Source organism: Rhinoderma darwinii, chromosome 1, assembly GCF_050947455.1.
Source record: "Rhinoderma darwinii isolate aRhiDar2 chromosome 1, aRhiDar2.hap1, whole genome shotgun sequence".
NCBI lineage: Eukaryota > Metazoa > Chordata > Amphibia > Anura > Rhinodermatidae > Rhinoderma > Rhinoderma darwinii.
This window is the reverse complement of record NC_134687.1, coordinates 484,665,744-484,681,278: the sequence shown is the minus strand read 5'-3', so window position 1 is coordinate 484,681,278 and position 15,535 is coordinate 484,665,744. Positions and strand designations below refer to the sequence as shown.

Genomic DNA, 15,535 nt, shown 5'->3' with positions numbered 1-15,535 from the left:
CGTTTCCATCACCATTGATTTCAATAGTTAAGGATCCGGTGCTAATGGTTTACGTTTGTCTCAGTTGTGTAAGGGTTCCGTCGTTTTGATGGAATCAATAGTGTAGTCGTCCACGATATTGATTCCGGCAAAACGACGAAACCCTTGCACAACTGAGACAAACGGGAACCATTAGCACCGGATCCAAATAGCAAACACGTGTTGGCAATAAAGAAAGAGATTCACCATAGCAAAATATCAGCAAAAACACTTTTAACGGCCATTTCCAGAAAATACTTTTTTTCTCTGGAAATCGTACACAAAGCCAAGAAAGTCAGACAACCTTGTTACCACACATTACAGAAGCCTACAATATATAATATCATAAGCTGTGAAAGCTGGCCATACAATTTACATAGCTGTCGGCTGACTGCTATTTCTCCTGACTCTCAAGAGAAAGCAGCTGCCAGACTCCTCTGGTAGCGGCTTATCTACTTACGAACAAAAGAAAAAAGGGGATGTTGAAACTCAACATGTATGACCCTTCTCTTCACCGACATCTGCTCTCGGGGAAGAGTCAGGATGCCGCCATACACATTAGATGGTCAGCGGTTTTGACAAACATACATCTAATGTGTATGGCCAGCTTTACAGTCAAACAGATCTAGCACTCCTATGAAGCCAATTTCTTTGGTTGGTTCTTTCTCCAGGGTAAAAATGGAAAAACTCTTGCACGTTATGATTTATATACTACCACAAAAACAAACAAAAACACAACAATAGCTTAGACTACCCCAAGCCCCAGCCTGCATTCATCAAAGCGATGGGCAGAAGAATAAATTACCCTGGTTCGTGATCACGCCATTCGAAGACAAAAAAAAAGCATGCAAACAGATACAAATTCGAGAAAATCAGGAAACCCAATAGGTACATAAAATCAATACCAACCTAAAGCATTATATTTGTAATAAAAAAAGTAATTAGAGAAACAATTACATTGCAAAGTATGATATCTAAGATTTTTTTTTATAACAATTTTTACTGACTTATTGATGCAATAGCATTCATGTGTTAGGCTACATTGAGACGAGCGTGTGCAACCTCGGACGTGAAAAACTGACGTTTTTCGCGTCCGAGGTGCACCCGTGCGGGATACGTTATCACATATCCCTTAGACTAGAGTCTATGGAGGGATGCGTGAAAACGCAAGAACATGGGACATGTCCTATTTTTCCACGGACCCTTCACACGCTCTGTTGAAACAATGGCCATGTGAACGCCCCCAGTGAAATACACGTGTCCGTGTGACGGCTGTTGTTTCAACGTTCGCTTGTCTGAATGAGCCCCAAGTAGCTAAAACCATCAGATCCTTTGCATCAGAAAACGACGTGAACTGCTATAAAATGCTGATCACTATTATTGATAGTAAAACCCTCCCCAACATGTTTTGTGTGTACACCCCAGCCCACTCAATCACTCCAATAAAGAATTATTTATATACCAGTCCAACTAGTGGGAATATCCTAAGCCTGGCCTAGTTAAAGAGGATGTATGAGCTTTATCTCCAGTTCGTATGGTACTGAAGGCCCTCCTGTGCGGTCCGACCCCCCCCCCCCCCGGATATTTATCACCTATTCTGTGGTTAGGTGATAAATATTGATTATTTGAAAATCCCATATAAGGATTTTTCAAACCACCAACAACTGATCATTGGTTTAAAAAATCTTTACAAGCTGCGATCTACAGAGCACAATAAGGAGGAACCTCCTCCACACCAGTCAGGCCCATTACTGCCTGGCAATGGTCCGCAGGAGAGCAGTGCGCTAGAAAGCAAAGACAAGACTAATTATAAATGTGGTCTACAAAAAGTTAGGATCTAAAGTCCCTGTAAAACTTCTCTTTTATTAGAGAATTGTAAATATTAACAAAGTACACCTCCACACTGTGATATGTGATAATGTGAATTAAAAGATAGCTACAAAGGGTACAGGATACACCTTTGTATAGGTATTGGTTCAATTTCAACAAAGAGGTTACTGAAAACAGCGAGTCAACGGCCCTTGTTTTCATGGAGTAGTGAACAATGCAAATCTAATTTAGGGCAATTTTAGTCAGGTCAGGATAAGGTTCCAGCCCTGTCCTGGGGTCGTTCTTTTCAGAGCTGTCATCAGCCCCTGTACCTCATTTAGGGATAGAATCTTCAATGTAATTAAACCAGACATAGGGCAGTTTAATAATAATATGCAGAGAACCGGCTTCATTCTCCATATGTCACTGCGCGGATAACAGATTCAATCCTAAATAAACAAGAGATGTTCTGACATTATTTGGGCGGATAAATCACTGCTGTGTGAGACGTGAGATATTCAGTGTTCCTTACTCAACAACATTACAAGTGATGTTTTCAGTAACCTCTTTGTTGAAATTGAACCAATACCTATACAAAAGGTGTATCCTGTACCGTTTTTAGCTACGTTTTAATTCACATTATCACATATCACAGTGTGGAGGTGTACTTTGTTATGATTTACAATTATCTAATAAAAGTGACGTTTTACAGGGAATTTATACCCTGCCTTTTTGTAGACCGTATTTGAGCCCAGCAGGGAATTTTCTTGCGAGTGATCTCCATCATTATCACTTTATGATATTTTTGTAACGATAAAAGTTATGAGCGGCATTTACTTTTACGGATAGTGGCACCTATAAGGCTTCGTTCACATCTGCGCTGGGGCTCCGTTCCGACGGGACAGACACAAACTGAAACCACAGGTTTCCATTTCCATCACCACTGATTTCAGTGGTGACTAATCCGGTGCCAATGGTTTCCATTTGTCTCAGTTGTGCAAGGGTTCCGTCGTTTTGACGGAATGAATAGCGTAGTAGACTAGGGTATTGATTACGTCAAAACGGAAACAATTGGCACCGGATCTGTCACCATTGAAATCAATGGTGATGGAAACGGAAACCTATGGTTTCCGTTTGTGTCTGGCAGGGCTCCGTTCTGACGGAAAACTCAGATGGAACGTCAGAACGGAGCCCTAGCGCAGATGTGAATGAAGCCTAAGGCTGACAATTACTGTGGCACAATCAGTCTGGATCAACGAAAACCATGGTTGACCTTTTTCTACATTCACACTGGCCAATTGTTGTTATGATCACCCAAAAAAGAAAAAATTCTAATAATAAAGGCCCATGTAAACCGCCCATTAGTACTTGACCCAGTTCAATGCTGGATTAGCACTGTGCTGAGAGCAGACAAGGAGAAAAGAAACCTGGCAGTGGTCAAGTCATAAATCTCTATCTTAGACTGCAGTATTAATTAGATTTTTTTCTAAATAGAAATGTTGAATAGATTCTCCAACTACATTTATATCACCCAAGTGATAAATATGGGGCGGCATACAGTCCCCAAAGATACTACTATTAATATTGAAAAATATTTGTATTTGAAAAACTGAAAAAAACAACAAAAAAACGGAACTCAGACAGGCCCCATTATAAGCCAATAGGGCCATCTGTTGTACCCAAAAAAATAAAAAAATAAATAAATCGCCCACAGTGTCGTGGCTTCCTTTATAAATGCAACTCCTAATGAACATAGCCAAAAACACTTCAGTCTGCAATAGACACAAATATTAGGCTATGTTCACATCTGCGTCAGGGCTCCGTTCCGTCACCATTGATTTCGACTACAGTATTGATTCCGTCAAAATCACGGAACCCTTGCACAACTGAGACAAGCGGAAACCATTGGCATCGGATCCACCACCATTGAAATCAATGGTGATGCAAACGTAAACCTATGGTTTCCGTTTGTTTCAGTCAGGGTCTCATTCTGACGGAAAACTCAGGGGTCTTAAAATCGCTTTACCCATTTCAGATGATTAAGGCAGTTCATGCTGCGTACACATGCTGCACAGTAATGCTGTGTGCACATTCTGCAGTAGTGTTTCCAACAGTCAAAAAAATGGTGAAACACGCTAAAAACAGTGGGATCCCCAGCTGACCATCAGGAAGTCTCACAAAGCAGTCAAAATCTCTGCTATTTGGACTACTCACTGCTGCATGTGGAGAGCAGCTAAAGTACACTAAACTAAACACTATACTACCTCCCCTGGCACTGCCATGGCAATGCTTCCCTTTCCCGCCGGACCTGAAGTCCGATCCTATGGAGACCATTGGGGACCAGGGAAGTGTTGCCACAGGAGTGCCAGGGGAGGAGAGTATAGTTTTTTTATTTTAAAGAGGCTCTGTCACCAGAATAAAAATGCTCTATCTCCTACATCAGTTTATCGGCGCTGGAATGTAGTTACTAGCAATGTGTTTTTATTTTAAAAATGATGTTTTTTAACAAAGTTATGGCGTTTAGAACATTTATGCAAATGAGGTACTTAATGCCCAACTGGGCGTTTTTTAATTTTCAACCAAGTGGGCGTATGACAAAGAGGTGTATGACGCTGGCCAATCCGCATCATACACCTCTCTGTCTTACACCCAAGCTAGATTCACTGAGCAGCGTGATCTCGCAAGACCGCGCTGTGACGTCACTTCCGCCCACAGGTCCTTCATCTCTGCGTCTGAAGACAACATCTTTCGTCTCCCTCCAGGCCGATGAGAAGTCCCAGTCGTCGGATCGGTAGTAGCAGCAGCAGCAGCAGCCTGGAGGGAGACGAAAGATGTTGTCTTCAGACGCAGGGATGTGACGTCACAGCGCGGTCTCGCGAGATCACGCTGCTCAGTGAATCTAGCTTGGGTGTAAGACAGAGAGGTGTATGATGCGGATTGGCCAGCGTCATACACCTCTTTGTCATACGCCCACTTGGTTGAAAATTAAAAAACGCCCAGTTGGGCATTAAGGACCTCATTTGCATAAATGTTCTAAACGCCATAACTTTGTTAAAAAACATCGTTTTTAAAATAAAAACACATTGCTAGTTACTACATTCCAGCGCCGATAAACTGATGTAGGAGATAGAGCATTTTTATTCTGGTGACAGAGCCTCTTTAAACTTTCAGTATAGTGCTTTTTTGTTTTTAACCCCTTAAGGACGCAGCCTAGTTTGGGCCTTAAGGCTCAGAGCCCATTTTTCAAATCTGACATATTTCACTTTATGTGGTAATAACGTCGGAATGCTTAAACCTATCCAAGCGATTCTGAGATTGTTTTCTCGTGACACTTTGGGCTTCATGTTCGTGGTAAAATTTGGTCGATATATTCAGTCTTTATTTGTGAAAAATTGCAAAATTTAGAGAAAATTTACAAAAAATAGCATTTTTCAGAATTTAAATGCATCTGCTTGTAAAACAGACGGTTATACCACCCAAAATAGTTACTAGTTCACATTTCCCATATGTCTACTTTAGATTGGCATCGTTTTTTGAACATTATTTTATTTTTCTTGGACGTTACAAGGCTTAGAACATAAACAGCAATTTCTCATATTCTTAAGAAAATTGCAAAAGCCTTTTTTTGAAGGTGCCAGTTCAGTTCTGAAGTGGATTTGAGGGGCCTATGTATTAGAAACCCCCATAAAACACCCCATTTTAAAAACTAGACTCCTCAAAGTATTCAAAACAGCATATAGAAAGTTTTTTAACCCTTCAGGCATTTCACAGGAATTAAAGCAAAGTGGAAATGAAATTTGCAAATTTCATTTTTTCTGCTGAATTTCAATTTTATTCAATTTTTTTTTAGTAACAGAGAAGGTTTTACCAGAGAAACACTACTAAATATGTATTGTCCAGATTCTGCAGTTTTTAGAAATGTCCCACATGTGGCCCTACTGCGCTCGTGGACTAAAACACAAGCCCTAGAAGCAAAGAAGCACCTAGTGCATTTTGAGGCCTCTTTTTTATTAGAATATATTTTAGGCAGCATGCCAGGTTTGAAGAGGCGTTGAGGTATCAAAACAATGGAAACCCACCAGAAGTGACCCCATTTTGGAAATTACACCCCTCAAGGAATTCATTTATGGTTTTTGTTATCATTTTGACCGCACAGTTTTTTCACAGCACCTATTTGAATTGGGCTGTGAAATGAAAAAAAATGATATTTTTTCCAATAAAATGTCATTTTTGATCAAATTTTCTTATTTTCACAGGGAACAACATACCCCATTTTGTTGCCCAATTTGTCCTTAGTGCGGCAATACCCCATTTGTGGTGATAAACTGCCGTTTGGGCCCATGGGAGGGCTCAGAAGGAAAGGAGCGCTATGTGTTTGTTGGAGTCCAGATTTTGCTGGATTGGTTTTCGGGTGCCATGTCGCATTTGCAGAGCCCCAGAGGTATCAAAGCAATGGAAACCCACCAGAAGTGACCCCATTTTGGAAACTACACCCCTCAAGGAATTCATTTATGGTTTTTGTTATCATTTTGACCGCACAGGTTTTTCACAGCACCTATTTGAATTGGGCTGTGAAATGAAAAAAATTATATTTTTTCCAATAAGATGTCATTTTTGATAAAAATGTCTTATTTTCACAGGGAACAACATACCCCATTTTGTTGCCCAATTTGTCCTTAGTGCGGCAATACCCCATTTGTGGTGATAAACTGCCGTTTGGGCCCATGGGAGGGCTCAGACGGAAAGGAGCGCTATGTGTTTGTTGGAGTCCAGATTTTGCTGGATTGGTTTTCGGGTGCCATGTTGCATTTGCAGAGCCCCAGAGGTATCAAAGCAATGGAAACCCACCAGAAGTGACCCCATTTTGGAAACTACACCCCTCAAGGAATTCATTTATGGTTTTTGTTATCATTTTGACCGCACAGTTTTTTCACAGCACCTATTTGAATTGGGCTGTGAAATGAAAAAAATGATATTTTTTCCAATAAGATGTCATTTTTGATCAAAATTTCTTATTTTCACAAGGAACAACATACCCCATTTTGTTGCCCAATTTGTCCTTAGTGCGGCAATACCCCATTTGTGGTGATAAACTGCCCTTTGGGCCCATGGGAGGGCTCAGAAGGAAAGGACCACCATTTGGCCTACTGGAGCTTTTCTGGTGCTAAGTCATGTGTGCAGAAGCCCCTGAGGTACCAGTACAGTTAAAACCCCCGAGAAGTGACCCCATTTTAAAAACTACACCCCTTAAGACATTCATCTAGAGGTGTAGTGAGCATTTTGACCCCACAGGTACTGTGTAAAAGATAATGCGCAGCAGATGGTGCAGTGTGAGATTTGCAATTTTATATATGTATATGCCATTTCAGTGTCCAATATAGTGTGCCCAGCATGCGCCACCGGAGATATACACCCCTTAAATTGTAATGTGGGTTCTCCTGGGTACGACAATACCCTACATGTGGCTGTTATCAGCTGCCTGGGCATACGGCAGGGCTCAGAAGGGAAAGATGAGGGGGGTAAGCTGTGCGGAGTGCATCAGGGTAAATTAAAAATCAAGGGATGTATGATACATTTTAAAACAATCTTTTATACAGAGCCCTGGTTTTTCGGGACACGTGTCACATTGGTATATTGTGTTCTTCCTTATCCCCCTCTTATAGCAGACTCTGCACCTCTTTTGACTCTTTCCCTTTCCACCGGTTTGGGGACCTTCTCCTGGAAAGTGTTGCCCTGGTACGATGCGTGTGGCCTCGCTTCCAGAAGTACTGGGTGCCCCCCCTTCCTGGTCCCTAAAGATTAGATCTTGAAATTCCAGGAAAGTTCCCCTCTGGCCTGCACATCGACGTAGCACATACGCATTGTACAAAGCCATCTGTATGATGTGCCCGGCCAGCTTCTTATACCACACCGCATGGCGCTGTAGGGCTTCAGGACTTGATTTGACAAGTCCATCCCTCCCATGTACCTATTGTAGTCCAGGATGCAGTCTGGTTTGGGGGTGGCCTTTCCTTCATATATCCTAAACCTGTAGGTATACCCTGATGCACTCTCGCACAGCTTATACATCTTCACGCCATACCTTGCCCTCTTACCTGGCAGGTACTGGCGGAATTGAACCCTCCCTTTAAAATGTACCAGGGACTCATCAATAGAAAAACACTTCTCGGGGGTGTATGCTTGGGAAAACCGGGCACTGGAACGGTCTAATAGGGGTCTCCGTTTATACAAACGGTCAAAACTGGGGTCATCTCGGAGTGGGCACGGCTCATTATCAGTATAATGTAAGAAGCGAAGTATTGCCTCATTTATTTATTTTTTTTAGGTTCCAGTTCATTTCTGAAGTTGCTTTGAGGGGCCCATATATTAGAAACCCCTATCAAACACCCCATTTTAGAAACTAGACCCCTCAAAGTATTCACAACAGCATTTAGAAAGTTTATGAACCCTTTAGGTGTTTCACTGAAATTTAGAGCAAAGTAGAGGTGAAATTTACTCTTTTTATAACACAAAAGGATTTATCAGAGAAACGCAACTCAATACTTATTACCCAGATTCTGCAGTTTTGAGAAATATCCCACATGTGGCCCTAGTGCGGTAATGGACTGAAGCACCGGCCTCCGAAGCAAAGGAGCACCTAGCGGATTTTGAGCCCTCTTTTTTATTAGGCACCATGTCCGGTTTGAAGAGGTCTTGTGGTGCCAAAACATTGGAAACCCCCCAAAAGTGACCCCAATTTGGAAACTAGACCCCTTGAGGAATCCATTGTAGTTTTCATGGGGTGCATGCGGCTTTTTGATCAGTTTTTATTCCATTTTTAGGTGGCGTGGTGACTAATAAACAGCAATTCTACTATTGTTTTTGTAAACTTTTTTTTTTACAGCGTTCACCGTGCGCTATAAATGATATATTAACTTTATTCTGCGGGGCGATACGATCACGGCGATACCAGATGTTTATAGTTTTTTTTTATGTCTTATGGCGTTTGCACAATAAAATACGTTTTGTAAACAATCATTCACTTTTTGTGTTACCTTATTCTAAGAGCCAGAACGTTTTTATTTTTCAATCAATAAAGCCGTGCGAGGACTTATTTTTTGCGTAACGAACTGTATTTTCCATCAGGACCATTTTTAGGTACATGCGACTTTTTGATCTCTTTTTATTCCATTTTTTGGGAGGTGAAGTGACCAAACAATTGTGATTGTGGTACGGTTTATTAATATTTTTTTTTTATGGCGTTCACCGTGCGGGATAAATAACAAAATAATTTTGTAGTTCAGGCCGTTACGGACGCGGCGATACCAATTATGTATAGTTTATTTGTTTGTTTATATATTTTTATTAATAATAAAGGACTGATAAGGGAAAAAGTGGGACTTTTACTTTTATTACTTTTAAAACTTTTATTTTCTTATTTTTACACATCTTTTTTTAACTTTTTTTTTACTTTATTACTTTGTCCCACTAGGGGACTTGAGGGCAGGAGGCCCTGATCGCTATTCTAATACACTGCACTACATGCGTAGTGCAGTGTATTAGAACTGTCAGCTACTCACTGACAGCAAGCATAGTGGGTCCTGACGTTGTCAGGACCCACTAGGCTTCCGTCTATGGCATAGCCGGACGCCATTGTTTGGTGTCCGGTTGCCATAGTCACCATCGCCGGCCGCTATCGCGTAGCAGGCTGGCGATGGCAGCTTAACCCCTAAAAAGCCGCGATCTCTATAGAACGCGGCTTTTAAGGGGTTAATCAGCGGGGACACAGCGATCGGTCCCCGCTGTAGGAGCTGTGACAGCTGCTGAACAAGACAGCAGCGTCACAGCTCCTGTATGTGTCGGGAGGACGGCCGAAACGGCCGTTACTCCCGTGACGTACTATTACGTCATGGAGCGCGAACGATACAGCTGCCATGACGTAATAGTACGTCAAGGAGCGGGAAGGGGTTAAGCTAATCTGGAGTTGCGGATTTTGCTGCAGATTTCTTTTTTCCCATTGAATTCATTGGAGAAAATCCGCAACAAATCCGTGCCCTTCTTGAAGAAATTGACATGTTGCTTTTTTAAAAATCTGCACCGCAGGTCAAATTCTGCTTGGAAAATGTCTGCAGTGTGTGGATAAGATTTTTACAAATCTCATCCATTTCATTGCTACTCTATTCCACTGCAGATTTTACATTCTCAAATCTAGACAGAAAATTTGCAGCAAATGTGCTACGTGGGAACGGAGCCTAATGGGTCGCTTTGGTCAGGTCTTTCCCACTTTCTTCTTTGTACCTCCTTGTTTTTTCCCCCCTCACACTACGGTTTTGGAAGGTTTAAAACTGGTAGAAAAAAAAACAAAAAAAAAAAACCCACTATAGAATGGATCTAACAATCAAAAATTTGGGTTGCTATATTGATGGGAGAAAAAATAATAATTCTGCAGCATAAAAAACTAAAAAACTCTACTCTACAAAACTGTAATTATCTTTAATAATCAACCTCAATTCAGAACTGTAGAGAGCAAAGCCGGACTTGAATAACTCACCTCATTTCTTGCTTTGGGGCGATCAATGAGAATTTTCAGTGCAAAACGTTCTTGTGTTGATTTTTTCACACATACTCTAGGCAAGAAAAAAAAAAAGTATTAGAAACTTTTTAAAATCAAGGAAAAATAAATATGATGGATAGTTTGAAAACACATTGACCCACATTTACTTCTCTCACGTCAGTCTACGTAAAGGAAGTATTTGGAGTGATATGTGCCAAATGTATTAAAAATTGCACACGTCTCTTAATATATTTGGCACATTTTAAACTTTGACAATCAAAAAATAAAATCTACGCCAGCTCAGCTTTCGCCAAAATTTGCACCATTTTTATTTAGTTTTTAAATAAACATGGCCCACGTTTCTCGTCACTTTCCAAACTTGGCAAGGGTCAAGATAAGTGCATAGAAAAAAAGTTGCAAACAGCTATCAATAGTTTACCCCAAAAATTGCCATAAACTGACATTGGGCCTCATTTGCGAAAACAGTCTTTTTGCCCATAGTAACAAATCACAGCACAACTTTCCTTTTTACAGAGGAATTCAAAGCGGATCTGTCATATCTCCCATGCTTTCATGTCTGAGGGCAGCATTGAATAGAGGGAAGATGCTGAGCTCCGAGATGTAGAATTTTCTATGATATGACTGATGTAAAAAGCGGTTTAAGTGCTACCAGAGACTCATAAGAAAAGCCGGAGTCCTATTTTTTAACAGCGATCCCTGAATACTAACTCATCACTGTGCTGCGATTGGTTGCTAAGCCACTTTAACTGTTTTAAACATGGAGACAACCCTTTTTTCAAATGAAGCCAGCCCGGTCCTTGCAGATATTGCTTCCGAAACCTCCAGAGATCAGCGGCATTACCAGGGTACGCTGTAGATACTGCAGAAGAAACGTAGTATTACATGTAGCGTTGTCACAATACCAGAATTTGGACGACTTCGATACCGATACTTTGTGTAGTATTGTAGTTTTTTACTTTTCTACTTTCAAACTTTAGTGTACTGACATATCTATATACTGACAACAGGAAATATGGTCAGACAGTCCTGGGGTCCTTCAATGGACCCTGGGCTATCCGCCCAAATATGGTATGTTCCTCGATCACGTCACAGGGAATCCCTGTTACCCGATCAAAGGGATCCCCCTCTAATTTTCCTGAATGCCGCTTTCAGCTTTGATTGCGGCATTCAAGTTAATAGCAGCGACGGCGGCGATCAGAGGTTTGTCTGATCTTCACAGTTAGAGCGGGGCTTCAGATGTGTATTACAGCCATTGCCTCGCTCCTGATCACGCGCGCACACGCAGTATGATGTGATGCGGCCGGTGCTGCAGTAATGAGCACCAGCACTGAAGACAGAACATGGGGGTGTTTTGCAGTGCACCCGTCACGTACTCAGTCTTCAGGGCTGGCGCCACCGCTCATTAGTGCAGCACCGACTGCATCACATCTTGCTACTGACTAAATTCATGTGTTACAATACTAAGCTGTGTGGCTGCATAGCTTAGTATCGAAATGCATGAATTAACGATATTGAACCGTTTGAGGGTGTACGGCATCTAAATTATAACGGTATTTTGATGCATCATGCAACCCTAATTACATGGCGGATAGATGGATAGATAAAACCTGTCCATATGGCCAAAACAAAAGAAGTTGTCTTAATGAAGCAACCCCTTTAAAGAGGCTCTGTCACCACATTATAAGTGGCCTATATTGTAGATGTGATCGGCGCTGTAATGTAGATTACAGCAGTATTTTTTATTTAGAAAAACAATCATTTTTGATGGAGTTATGACCTATATTAGCTTTATGCTAATGAGTTTCTCAATGGACAACTGGGCGTGTTTTACTTTTTGGTCAAGTGGGCGTTGTACAGAGGAGTGTATGACGCTGACCAATCAGCATCATACACTTCTCTCCATTCATTTATATAGCACATAGCGATATAGCTACAGTGAAGGAAATAAGTATTTGATCCCTTGCTGATTTTGTAAGTTTGCCCACTGTCAAAGACATGAACAGTCTAGAATTTTTAGGCTAGGTTAATTTTACCAGTGAGAGATAGATTATATAAGAAAAAAACAGAAAATCACATAGTCAAAATTATATATATTTATTTGCATTGTGCACAGAGAAATAAGTATTTGATCCCTTTGCCAAACAAGACTTAATACTTGGTGGCAAAACCCTTGTTGGCAAGCACAGCAGTCAGATGTTTTTTTGTAGTGGATGAGGAGGTTTGCACACGTTAGATGGAATTTTGGCCCACTCCTCTTTGCAGATAATCTGTAAATCATTAAGATTTCGAGGCTGTCGCTTGGCAACTCGGATCTTCAGCTCCCTCCATAAGTTTTCGATGGGATTAAGGTCTGGAGACTGGCTAGGCCACTCCATGACCTTAATGTGCTTCTTTTTAAGCCACTCCTTTGTTGACTTGGCTGTATGTTTCGGGTCATTGTCGTGATGGAAGACCCAGCCACGAGCCATTTTTATTGTCCTGGTGGAGGGAAGGAGGTTGTCACACAGGATTTGACGGTACATGGCTCCATCCATTCTCCCATTGATGCGGTGAAGTAGTCCTGTGCCCTTAGCAGAGAAACACCCCCAAAACATAATGTTTCCACCTCCATGCTTGACAGTGGGGACGGTGTTCTTTGGGTCATAGGCAGCATTTCTCTTCCTCCAAACACGGCGAGTTGAGTTAATGCCAAAGAGCTCAATTTTAGTCTCATCTGACCACAGCACCTTCTCCCAATCACTCTCAGAATCATCCAGATGTTCATTTGCAAACTTCAGACGGGCCTGTACATGTGCCTTCTTGAGCAGGGGGACCTTGCGGGCACTGCAGGATTTTAATCCATTAGGGCGTAATGTGTTACCAATGGTTTTCTTGGTGACTGTGGTCCCAGCTGCCTTGAGATCATTAACAAGTTCCCCCTGAGTAGTTTTCGACTGAGCTCGCAACTCCCTCAGGATCAAGGATACCCCACGAGGTGAGATTTTGCATGGAGCCCCAGATCGATGTCGATTGACAGTCATTTTGTATGTCTTCCATTTTCTTACTATTGCACCAACAGTTGTCTCCTTCTCACCCAGCGTCTTACTTATGGTTTTGTAGCCCATTCCAGCCTTGTGCAGGTCTATGATCTTGTCCCTGACATCCTTAGAAAGCTCTTTGGTCTTGCCCATGTTGTAGAGGTTAGAGTCAGACTGATTAATTGAGTCTGTGGACAGGAGTCTTTTATACAGGTGACCATTTAAGACAGCTGTCTTTAATGCAGGCACCAAGTTGATTTGGAGCGTGTAACTGGTCTGGAGGAGGCTGAACTCTTAATGGTTGGTAGGGGATCAAATACTTATTTCTCTGTGCACAATGCAAATAAATATATATAATTTTGACTATGGGATTTTCTTTTTATATAATCTATCTCTCACTGGTAAAATTAACCTAGCCTAAAAATTCTAGACTGTTCATGTCTTTGACAGTGGGCAAACTTACAAAATCAGCAAGGGATCAAATACTTATTTCCTTCACTGTATATCGCTATGTGCAGCCACATACACAAACACTAACATTACTGCAGTGTCCTGACAATGAATATACATTACCTCCAGCCAGGACGGGATGTGTATTCAGAATCCTGACCACTTCTCTGCACGTCTCTGTGATTTACAGCACAGCACGATCTCGCGGTAAATGACAGTTTACAGCGTAATCCCGCGAGACTACGCCTGCTATGCTGTAAATCACAGAGAAGTGGTCAGGATTCTGAATACACATCCCGTCCTGGCTGGAGGTAATGTCTATTCATTGTCAGGACACTGCAGTTATGTTAGTGTTTGTGTATGTGGCTGCACATAGCGATATAGCTATATCGCTATGTGCAGTGTAAATGAATGGAGAGAAGTGTATGACGCGGATTGGTCACTGTTGGTCAGCGTCATACACTCCCCTGTACAACGCCCACTTGGCCAAAAAGTAAAACACGCCCAATTGTCCATTGAGAAACTCATTAGCATAAAGCTAACATAGGTCATAACTCCGTCAAAAATAATAGTTTTTCTAAATAAGAAACACTGCTGTAATCTACATTACAGCGCCGATCACATCATGTACAAGATAGGCTACTTATAATGTGGTGACAGAGCTTCTTTAAAGAGGCTCTGTCACCAGATTTTGCAACCCCTATCTGCTATTGAAGCAGATAGGCGCTGCAATGTAGATTACAGTAACGTTTTTATTTTTAAAAAACGAGCATTTTTGGCCAAGTTATGACCATTTTTGTATTTATGCAAATGAGGCTTGCAAAAGTACAACTGGGCGTGTTTACAGTAAAAGTACAACTGGGCGTGTATTATGTGTGTACATCGGGGCATTTTTACTTCTTTTACTAGCTGGGCGTTAGGAATGGGAGTGTATGATGCTGACGAATCAGCATCATCCACTTCTGTTCGTTAACACCCAGCTTCTGGCAGTGCAGACACACAGCGTGTTCTCGAGAGATCACGCTGTGACGTCACTCACTTCCTGCCCCAGGTCCTGCATCGTGTCGGCCACATCGGCACCAGTTGATTCTGCAGCAGCATCAGCGTTTGCAGGTAAGTAGCTACATCGACTTACCTACAAACGCCGATGCTGCTGCAGAATCAACTGTAGCCTCTGGTGCCGATGTGTCCTCGCTCGTCCGACACGATGCAGGACCTGGGGCAGGAAGTGAGTGACGACACAGCGTGATCTCTCGAGAACACGCTGTGTGTCTGCACTGCCAGAAGCTGGGCGTTCTGAAGAGAAGTGGATGATACTTCTCGTCAGAACGCCCAGCTAGTAAAAGAAGTAAAAACGCCCCGATGTAACACACATAATACACGCCCAGTTGGACTTTTACTTTAAACACGCCCAGTTGGACTTTAGCAAGCCTCATTTGCATAAATACAAAAATGGTCATAACTTGGCCAAAAATGCTCGTTTTTTAAAAATAAAAACGTTACTGTAATCTACATTGCAGCGCCGATCTGCTGCAATAGCAGATAGGGGTTGCAAAATCTGTTGACAGAGCCTCTTTAAGACATTTTTGATAAATCAGGCTCAATAGGTCTCATGCAGCATATTATGAAATTAAAGTGCAGTGTTTTACCACAGACATGTTTTATAAGAAGTAGAAAGATTTCAGAC

The 15,535-nt window shown here is 41.8% G+C and overlaps 1 protein-coding gene across 3 annotated transcripts in view; it reads right to left on the bottom strand.

The window, feature by feature from the left end:
- MAPKAPK5 (MAPK activated protein kinase 5) overlaps nt 1-15,535 on the bottom strand; it is a 129,950-nt gene that overhangs the window by 59,759 nt on the left and 54,656 nt on the right. For all 3 annotated transcript variants that reach the window (XM_075834931.1, XM_075834939.1, XM_075834947.1), the window contains exon 3: nt 10,358-10,433. In XM_075834931.1, the coding sequence (XP_075691046.1) occupies nt 10,358-10,433 (76 nt within the window). The remainder of the gene's footprint in view (nt 1-10,357; nt 10,434-15,535) is intronic.